The sequence below is a fragment of the Thunnus thynnus genome, chromosome 22 (assembly GCF_963924715.1).
Source record: "Thunnus thynnus chromosome 22, fThuThy2.1, whole genome shotgun sequence".
NCBI lineage: Eukaryota > Metazoa > Chordata > Actinopteri > Scombriformes > Scombridae > Thunnus > Thunnus thynnus.
The window spans coordinates 13,482,694-13,493,854 of record NC_089538.1 but is presented as its reverse complement, the minus strand read 5'-3'; the positions used below and the strand labels follow the sequence as shown (position 1 = coordinate 13,493,854).

General features: G+C 43.9%; 1 protein-coding gene across 3 annotated transcripts in view; it reads right to left on the bottom strand.

Annotated features, from left to right (window-relative positions):
• Positions 1-4,933: 4,933 nt before the first annotated feature.
• Positions 4,934-11,161, bottom strand: part of si:ch73-335l21.1 (insulin receptor substrate 1-B) — a 50,808-nt gene continuing 44,580 nt past the window's right edge. For all 3 annotated transcript variants that reach the window (XM_067580687.1, XM_067580688.1, XM_067580689.1), the window contains exon 4: positions 4,934-8,204. In XM_067580687.1, coding sequence (XP_067436788.1) covers positions 8,197-8,204 — 8 coding nt within the window. In that variant the 3' untranslated portion in view covers positions 4,934-8,196. The remainder of the gene's footprint in view (positions 8,205-11,161) is intronic.

Below are 11,161 nucleotides of genomic sequence, written 5' to 3'. Positions count from 1 at the left end.
CTTTTGAGCTTACAAGGAGGTTTTGGAGCATGCTGGTCTCTGGGTTAACACGCTACGAGACGGAAAAACTTGATCTCACCCTTTGTGAGAAAGCCTTTTTCTACCTCTGCCAAGCCATTAATGAGTATACAAAGAGTATCAGGAGAAAACAGGTCATTATGTGGTTTTGTTCTCATTGATTTCAGCCACAAAAGAAGCTGTAATGAAGGTATTATTTTAGCTGCTTGCTTATCTACATCGTCAACACTAACTGAGTTGACTTGAGGCTACGGATTGACATACCTATAGTGACCTGATTGTGCATTTGCAGCAAGAGCAGGTGCCAGATTTTCCACTAGATGGCGTTACTCATCCATTTTATTATCACATGTGTGGCCTTAAGTGCTGGATGTTGCAGTTCTTGTGCTTTGGTGTTCTGTTGGGTTACTACATAACTTTTAAGCAAAAGAAATGTACAAAAAAAAAAAGTAGAAGCAGACAAGAGAAATTGCAGATTTATTGTCTTTTCTTGAGATTTCCCAAACGTACAGCTGTCAGGCAACCATGCGCTCTATTTCAGGGTCATTGGGTCCACGCTAAGCCCAGATCACAGCTCCTAACAGGTCCATTCACACCACCTGACCCTTCACCTTTTCCCAGTTGGCCACCTAAAATACCACTTCTACGCTTGTCCTCTGAGTCCACAGCTAGAAGGGGCCCCAAAGCGAGGAGAGGGTGGGAGGGTTTTGAGGGATCTGCCAGTCAAAGTTAAACACATTGTACATTGGATTAACGCCCCCCCACTACCACCACCACCACCCGAGCAATACCCGTGGAAAGTGGGACTGTCCACTTTCCCATAGAGCTGAGAGGTATTAAGGTGATATGATGTTTTTGAGGTTTCCTGGCCAACATAAGAAGGTGTCGGCCTCCTTCAAAGTCGCCTCTTTCTGAGTGAGTGTCTAGTTCACACACTCTCTTCTTTCCAAGTGTGTGTACTCATCTATAATATTCCCTCTCTCTCTCTCTCTCTCTCTGTGTGTGTGTGTGTGTTTATCGCAGACAGTGTGGTGTTCTCTTGCAAGCTGCCCCCCCCCCCCATACCCACCCCCCTCCTTCTCCTCCTCCTCCTCCTCCTCCTCCTCATACTGTGAGGGGAATTCTGTACCATGTGTCTGCGGTTTTCAGGGAGCTTTCAAGGAAAATAAAGCACAGAGGCCTCACAGTCCCCCCCCCACCCCTCCTCACCACCACCACTCCCCCAAAACGCCCTCACCTCCCTCCCTCCTCCTTCCCATTCTCCCTTTCCCTCACTCACTCCATGTGGCACTTTTTTTTTTTTTTTTTTTTTTTTTTTACAGTTTCAACCTCCCTTTTCCTCAATCCAGCCAGCAGCTACTCAGTGACAGAGCTAATTTCGTATGCAGCCTGTAATAAAGACAAATCCATAATCATGGCAAACGTTCTCTCATGAGGCGAGAGAGAGAGAGAGAGAGAGAGAGAGAGAGAGAGAGCGTTAGTGAGGGGGAGGAAAGGGGAGGGAGGGAAAGACAGAGAAAGGCTTTTTGTTTGGCTAAGTACACTATGTGAAAGAGGGGGCGGTGAGGAAAGAGAGCTGGAAATACATTAGAAAACGGTTGCGTCGGCTGTGGCATTTGTGGATCAGATTACCTCACATGCCATGCAGCGGATCAGCCCAACCATCAGATCCACTCGGTTTGACCATGACTGTGTGTGTGTGTGTGTAAACTAACTTTATTGAGTCTACTGTGATTAACTTTGCCCTAAAACCTATATGGAAGGAGTGGGGAGGGGGTGAAAAAGAGGGAAAGTTGGGAGGATTAGCAGAAGCAGCTTGCAGTGTACAGACTGTAATCCAGGGCTTTATTAGCTCGGTCAACATACAGCGGGTTTACCTTTAAGCTAAAACACCTGTAACATTACTTATGTGGTTTATTGTGACTACTTGTAAGGGGAAAATGATATCTCGCTAACTGTATAGACTTTCCATTTCTTCACCAACACCAAACCTCTACTTGAATGTATGTGAATGCTGGGAAGGAAGCAGTATGGAAGCATGGAAAAGGGCCGATGTTAACATTCCCACATCTGCTATGGGAGCAAAAGCTATTTCCGTGTCCTACATCCAGCGAGCTTCCTGTGGTCTGCACTGTGGAGGAAGTCATAAAGACAGGAAGACTTCCTGTATTGTTGCCAGCACACAGCAGTACATGCTCGGTAAGGCCGGGGACCGCTGATGTAAACACCATAAAAATAGCACTCTCACCCCTCTGGAATAGGCCAAGACACACATGACGGGCGATTTATACCACTCCTTTGTACCAGTGCTTCTCACAGATTTAAGGCGTGTTTTTACTGGTCTCAGCAGATTTGAAACTAGGGTGTTTTTATGAAACCAGTTGCATGTTTTCCATCACTGCATCATCAATACAACGCACTTTAACTCCAATAACTGTCACAGTAAGTATAGTATTCTGCAGTGGATGTTACAGTACATGTGCAGGCCATTCGCAATGTTCAATCTGATCAATTTTGGGGCCACAGTCTGTGGAACTGTTGCATAATATTGTAGGACTGTCTGGCTCCCAACGTTGAATTGTGCAACAGTCTAGGAAAAAGAGCAGGGGAGCAGTAACAAATGTGATATATGCACAGCGGTTCAAAGAGTGATTTTTTCCCCCCTTCTCAGATGGCTTCATTTTAAGGCTTTTTAGAGGCGTGAAAAGTTGAAAGTATCAAGTATTTCATAAGAAAAATGCATCGTTTTAAGAAAACTCAATAATTTTGTTTATCTGTGTAATCATCTAGCAAACCCTTCAGAGGTCACGACCCCAGGCTGGGTGTCGACCATCTGTATAGTATGTAAAGTAGATTAGGGGGAGGGGAGATAATGCAAAACATATTTAAATATACATCCTCACAAACTGCGGTGTCAGAGATTCTCACTGTGTTGAATCAACACCTCTCAGTTCATCAATTAATCTTGAGCTTGGAAATTTCACCATGTGGTCCAGAGTTAGTGGAGCTTTGATCTCACTTGTGAAGTTGAAGATTATCAAAGTTTAATTTTTGTTCCTGACTACTTTAAGGACTTCTCATCCATGTTTGCCAATCTGACAGTTAGGCAAACTCCAACCTGCTGATGAAGATCACAAGCTGGTCACTTAATTATCTGCTGAAGTTTTAGTATTTGATTAAAACACATGAGACTGCACAAATAAGTGCGTATATGTTTGTTAATGTACCTGTGTTTCATTGGTGTCCACATGATACTGAGCTTGGATCCAAAGATGCAGTATCATATAGGCCTAGACACAAACACGCACACACACATAATGAGGAGATGACACACCCGCCCGCTCAGACACAACAGGTCCACCTGTTGGCCTCTATCCAGAGCACCTCTCTCGTATGAACTCTGTGTCCTCTTGCTTTGGCTCCCATCCAGTACCCCTCCTCCTCCTCCTCTTCTCTCTCTCTCGCTCTCCCCCTCTCTCTCTCTTTTCTTGACCGGAGATGTTACCACCACAGCGGAGGCAAGCATTGTCGCTGCCTGTCGCCACGACAACCAGATGGCAGCTGTGCCCATTCGCCCGCCTCTGCCCCTCCATTCTCTCCTTATCCGAGAACAGCGCTGATACGGCTCTGCATTTCCGTCTTGCTCTTTGTCCACACAGAATGTGGGTCAGATTTGAGTTTCCTGACTTTATCTTCTTTACCTTCTCGCATCAACCAAAGAAGCAATGATTAGTCTCAGTAACTGTGACTGTTGAGGATTTAGAGCTTTTCATTGCTTAAGGGTGCATCACAGGGACAAGGGTTTACCTTTTCACAATCAGTTCACACATTCATGCCTCCCTGACTTTCTTGAGAAAATTATAAGATGAGGAACATTCCAGGTAATAATGATTCAGCCACTGAGTCAGGAGCAAGTTTATCATATCTGCAGAAACCAGCGAACAAACAAATCAGAAGTAGGGTTTGTATCCTCCCGGGACACACTTAGTTTAAGATGTAAGTCAACAAAAGTTGAGTGAACACGAGCCGTGCAAATAACTAACAAGGTCAGACAGTGTAGGTTTCAGTAGCCCTTCAGGCATGGGTGTGAGGTCTCTTCTTCTCTCGTACAGGTGCTGGCTGGCTTTTTATTGTGCACACTAACCTTATTTTTTTACACAGTAAGGGAAGTGAGAGCATGCGCAGGTGCGGGTTCAGACTGTGTGTGTGTGTGTGTTCTCATTTCTATTAATTCTTGCGGCGCCTCAGTCAGCGCACAATCACACCCGGCTGGGGTTGAGTTACTTGGCCATCTGCGGATGAGCCAGTGACGAAGATGATACAAGATCCCATACATGTTAACAATAAAGAAGAGGGAGAAGCATATATTTATCATGCCAAAAAAAGAGGCTTATTTAATTAAAGTGAGTGCTGAGTGAGAGGGCAGTATCAAATACGACAGAGAGGGAGGTCTTTGAGCTCACCAAGCAAACACCATGTTGGTCAAATTACCGGTAAGACAAGTGATTAACTCCGCAGGCAACCTGCCAACCTTGAGTGCAAATGATCTTATCAATGGGGAGTGGTGAATGTGACTAACACGGCAAAAAAAAAAAAAAAAGCTTTGAGGGTAACAATCAGGCTATTTTCTTTTCCACATTACAGTGTGACATCTGCGTTGTGGTCGCAGCCTCTATGAGCGAGCGTGTGAAGGGCATGAGCCCACCAGTGTCTGTGGCATTTCGAGCAGATGTTCACCCTCGCCTCAGCCTGTAAATCGTCTTCCGCTCCTCTCTCACGAACCAGATCAGTAGCTTCTGCTGTCTTTCTGTCTCAAGCCGCTTGTCGCCTTTTAACACATTCATCCCAATTATCCCCATTACATCACTCAAAAGAAAAGCAGTCATTCTCAGAAACAAAAGAAACCACAAGTCCGTCTGTTGTTTGACTTTTTTTTTTCTCCTTTTAGTCAGATTTTTTTTTTCTCAAGCAACAGAAGTAAAACTTTCTACATCAATGGCAAATCTCACAATATTCCCATTCAGTACCATCCCTTAAGGGAACAGGAGGAAGAGATAAAAACAATTTAGAACAGCAGCAGCACTTTCCTGCCCATTTTATGAACATTTCTAAACTCATTAACAACGCATGAATGAAATCATACAGCCACTTAAACTGTTGAACCCTGTTTGCCTGAACCGTCCTGAAGGAACTCGATATGTGGCGGTGACCATCACGCTCTTGTCCTTTGTGAACAGGATCGCCACGGGCCACCAAAAACCAAGAACTTTCCAGACTGCAGGCAGTTTGATAAAATAAAAATAATAATAAAAAAAAAAAAACGTGGTTCATTCTAAATGGCAGGATAATAATGTCTGCTAGCCAGGATTGTGCGCTTTCTAAACTACAAGTACCTTCGAGCATTTGTGTTTTGGCTGAGAACTGATGAGTCCTTTACAACAAGAGATCATCCCCAAAAATACATTACAAACATTTCAATCATCATGTGTTTGCCTGCGAGGCTGCATGAAAGCAAAGATCTTGGATTTATGTGTTGAATCTGGTTTGAATCCAATTGTTGTTTTTTTTTCATTCACCCCCCCCCCCCCTTTCCCACTTTAGTCACCATTATTTGGGGCAATTCCAACCACAGATCCCATTCTGCTTGTAATAAAGCTGCATTGTTATGCTCTCAGCCCCCGACGGTCATGTGACCAGAATGAGAAAGTTCATGAACTTCCCAGACAAGCAGACAAACACATGAGTACAATTTGTAACTATGCAGATACACATGTATTGAGATTTTAGGTTGTTTCTTTTTTGTCTTGTGTTTTTTTTTTATTTTTCGTGTGTGGTGTGGTATGGTGTGGCCTTTTCTTTCTCCTCATGCATTTCTTTTTAATCCACCGATCAAAGTCATAGACAAATTCAAGGTTAAAGCGTACGCAAGTCCTCACAATGACCTTTATCTCACGAGTGTCACATAAGCAGACTGCGAGGCAAGATATGTCACAGTTCTTCCCCCCGCTGCAAAAAGAAAACAACGGGGGAACATAAAAGGTTACAGTTTAAAACAAAACAAAGCAATATGTCCAGACTTTGAGAGCTGAAGGTTGCTTCTTGAGGTGCTGTCGGAGAGGAGAACAGCGTAGTCTTTTTTGTTGTTGTTGTTGTTGGTGTTGTAGTTGCGTTTTGGCACTGACGGCCCTGTGACCATCACTGTGAGTCCTCCATTACCGGCAAAGTGAAACAGTCCAAAACTCCTCCGATTAGGGCCGCGGCTGTCAGTCAAGTCATCTGATAGCTCATCATCACACCGAACAAACATAAACACATTATTTTATGAGAACTGTACAGCCAAAAAGAGACAAAAATAGACACAAAAATAGACTTGATATATTCTGCTAGGACAGCCCTATTAGTGCTAGCTGCTAAGAAGGGGGCAGAGAGACAGACAGACAAATAGGACAGACAGGCACTTAAGTGCTGATGCATAGCGGAGATTAAAATAAGAGCCTATAGACAGAGAGGAGGGAGGAGATACAGAGACGGAAACAGACAGTCCTAAATGAGGATTAGGGGGCAAAGCACTTTCAACTCAACCAGTTTAAAAATGAAAAAGTGTAAAAACTGTCTTCTTAAAATGTTTTGTACCTTAATATATAAAATAACTGATAACAAATTAGCATTTTCATTAATTATTTAATCCTGACTGAATTGAAATAAGACCTGACCCCCTTTCCTCTGCTAAAAGCAGCGTGCTGACCGCCACAAAGCTAGCATTAGTATGGCTATTGATAGGGTCTCTATCCACATCTGTGTGTACCGTATGTTATTTAGCATCCTGAGATGAAGGGGGATTACGTGAGACACAAGTGTCTGGAGCTAATAGCACTAATGGGATTGCTTGGCTCTATATCAGGGGTCTCACCCTAAGCTGTAGTCAGCAGGATGGTGAATTTACGCCCTGGCGCAATGCTAATATGTTAATCTGACCTAGCTGGTTTTAGCTAGTAGGCAAGCTAAGCTGTATCCCCTGCTACAAGTGCCTTTAGTTTCAAGCCTGTGTGTTTAATACTTTCGGTGTATGGCTCTATTAAACGGTGGTGGAAAAAAGTTAAGAGAAGGAGAAAAAAGGGGGAAGTGGGGGGGAGGGGGGGGACTGACAGAAAAGATGCGGCGTAAGTTATAATGAGCAGAAAGCTAACAGCAGCTATGCTTATATTTCTCACAGTAGACAGGAAGGCCAGCAGATTGCTAGTACCATTATCATTATTAATGTTAGCAGAAATGCCGCGTACATGTCATATCGGATTTATTGAGATGACCAGATTACGACTTAAAAATACTGTTCACGTCAACATCCGAGTAATAATTGTGACCGGGAAATTCTGATTTTTCTGAATGCTCCAAAATATCCAAAACCAATATGGACGACCCCAAAAGTCATAATTAAGCCCAAATTTAATGGATATAGTCGTATATTGACCATGAACAGTATTTTTAACCCTCACATGACCAGCTCTGTAATCTGAGCTGGATGTTTGTGCGTCGTAAACATTACACACGGCAATATTTCCGTTTGCTATGCCATCCATACAACGTGAACGCGGCAAAAGCTCACACCAGTGCTATCCACTTATATTTTCTGCTGCCATTTTTGTAACTACATCAAATCAAGAAAGAAAAAAAAAAACAAAACCCAAAGCTTCATTTAGTCGAGGCTAAGTTGAAGATGGCTACAATCTGAAAATGAGGCACTTTTTGAGCAGGTATATAGTTCTATATATTTTCTTTTTCATACACTAAATACTCAGCCACCATTGTATTCTTTATGATTTGAGTGTTTCTCTTTTTCTCTTCTTTTTTATTTTTTTGTACCCTTCTCTGATTGGCTTTCACTCAGGGAATGAGAGCAGCAAATAGCTTTTCAAGAATGTCATTTGGCACACATCCCTGTTAGTTTTCACAACCAACAAGATGAAACAAAAAAGAAAAAACAACTTTCTCCATCAAGTTTCTGTCAAAGTGCTTCGGGGCTTCGGGTGGGGGTGGGGGGGAGGGAGGGAGGCGGTGGGGGTGGGGCGTGTCCTATCCAGCTGCTCTCCCAACATGATTGGTTGTCACAGGACGAACAGGCAAAGCTTTGAAGCTCTCTGAGTGGTACCAGATTGTTTCCCCAAGGACGATGCACTGACATCAGCACTCTGGAAGAAAAGAGAGAAAGAGGAAGTGGTTTGGTTAGATGCAGCATAAACAATAACTCAGATATGAAGATATGAAGAAGAAATAAATGTTATGACATGTATATACAGTGTCGCTTGCTTATCAGGTTAATTATAATATTTAATGTAAGATATCAGTGTCTGCTTATCGGCTCGGGAACATAGTGACCCTAAAACGAACAAAAGCAATACACAATACGGCCAAACAGGCTGGAAAAAGACTCCCAGATTCAGACAGGAAGACAGTGATAAAAGGAACAGCGCAGAAGGAGAAAGTAAGGATACCTACTGCTGCAGGCACAAAGTCAAGTGTGTGTGTGTGTGTGTGTGTGTCGGCACAAGAGAGAAGAGACATCCCAAAAACATGTTTTTTTTTAGGATCTCTGCTCACAGCTTTTTCTGGCAATTTCAGTGCCTCACAACACAACGTACAGCCCTATAGCATGAGGAAAATGTCACTACCGCGGTGATTCACAATGTCGAGTCCCTACAACACATACGTGTCTTTCAAGGCCTTGTTTTCGCACTGCTGATAGGATTAGCAGGAATGCAGACTTGATGATAATTCTGCTCCAGAGCGGAGCGAGCGGAACAATACACCGACGGTCGATTTATTCTACATGATATCAGCGTGATAATAGTCTGACCCTGACACAGTCCTGACATAATGTTTTCCCCCCCTCTCTAAAACACGCTCTGTGATGTTCACCTATAGGCTCCTCTAGACGCAGAAATGATGTTTTTAGAGCAGGCGGTCCTTCTCACCCACCTATGTACGTCACTGGAGTTGTGAAAGACGACAAGCGATGATTGGCGCTATGCTACGTCTCACGGGGCAAGTCGTGGCAAGAATTTATGACTCTCTGATCGTCTAATCTGACAGAGTGACGATCTCGTAAGGAAAAAATATTGTGTATTAAAAGCTCTGGCAACCAAAGACATTGCGTCAAAATTTAAAACCAAATTCTCACAATGTGAACGCCGCTACAAACCAGCCTACTGCTTTGTATACATGTGTAATTTGTCATCCTGTTATGCTGTATTTCTGTAATTTTGCTATCTGGTCTATTCTATACACACAACATCTATTCCATCCTGGAAGAGGGATCCCTCCTCTGTTGCTCTTTCTGAGGTTTCTTCCATTTTTTCCTCGTTAAAGATGTTTTTTGGGGGAGTTTTCCCGCTTTTCTGAAACAAGGGTCTAAGGATAGAGGATGTTATATATTGCTGTACAGACTGTAAAGCCACCTCGAGGCAAATTTATGATTTGTCATATCAGGCTATCCAAATAAAATTGACATGACTTGACTTGAAAACGGCATGAAATGCTGCAGAATACACGGACTGAGGGCGTCTTTGTGCAAAATGTGACATGCCTCAAAACTGATATGACACAAACTGACACGAACTGTGACCAAGATTTTATTAAACCCGTCTCGCGCGGTGCGATATGCAATGAACCTGCAAAATTGCTGTCATCACACAGTAAGTTGGGGCTCTTTAAATCAGTGACAGTCTTGCGCTAACTATTCAGATCAAGATATTATTGATTATAATATATTATGAGTGGGAAAAAGTACGTTACAAATGTTTCGGTGAAAGAATGAATACTAGGTGGCTACTACGCATTTATTAGTCCGTGCCCTTTTAACACGGTTACTTTCTGTTAAGTGATGACGATGACTCACACTAAAGGCACTCACGCTGCCGTCAGCCAAAACAACAAATGCACAAAGCCAGTGAAGAGAACAGGCTCGGAGAGAGTTCCCTGCTGTCTCATTCCCTAAAATTTCCCAGCACTGCTTGACTCTCTAATTGCACGAGGGTACTCTATATTTACGCCCCTCCCTCTCTCTCCAGTTTGTCTTCTTCCTGGTGCAGTGAGCTATATTTAGTGCCCCCCCACCTCACCCCACCCCCACCCCCCACCCCCCCCTTCAGCACAGACGGTGCCCGCCAGCCGGCCAAGCCATGACGGCCCTAAAGCAGGAGCAGAGCGGAGAGGAGCGCTGTGGTGCGGAGCAGCTCCCTCATTCAGCCGGGCCAGCCAGCTCAAAAACAGCAACACAAACAATCAAGCCAGCCAACCAAAGGGACCGGAGGAGACAGGCTGGACACGCACTGGTGCACTGCCACGGACACACACATGCAAACTCACATGAAGCCGGGTGCGCACAAAGGCACACAGAGGAAGACACTATGATTATGCAGATAATGATGACCTTTCTCCAAACACAGACATGCTAAATTATACACAGAAACATACTAAACATTTGTCCGCTGCCTGATGTTAATGCACTGACTCACATGCTCTCTCACTCTCTCTCTCTTTCTCTCATATGCAACTACACAGAATATGTATCCTCTCCTGGCTACTTTAATCAGATATTTCCTTCCCCATCTATCTGTCTAACCTCCCCTTGGTGGTTTGTCTATTGATCTCATTCGTTCCCTTGCATCGTTTCTCCGTGTTGTGGGCTAATCGATGTAATAATGACCGCGGTGGCGATAGTGTGAGTGTATGTGTGTGTCCCTTCCCCTTTTCTCTCTCAGACTGTTTAAATCAAGAGGTTAGACAGGGCTATCTGCCTCCGCAGTCCGTGTCTAGCCAATGACTGTTCTCTAGCCGCCTGTGTGTGTGTGTGTGTGTGTGTGTGTGTGTGTGTGTAATTAGGAGAGTCTGGGTCTATGTGATGTCTCAATCGAGGGCTGCCTAAAATTGAAAGCCACCCTGTTCTCTGGTCGTAAATCGAGTGTGTCAGTCTGTCATTTTCATGCCGCCCCGCTCCCACAAGACACGGAGCCGGTCTGAGCAACGTGATGTGAGTCACTGAGTCCACTGGTCACTCAGTCAGCTTGGGTTAAATCTTTTTTTTATTTTTTTTATTTTAAAGGAAAGTCAGCAGACCTGCAGTAGAGTTATCAGACTTCCCTCATAT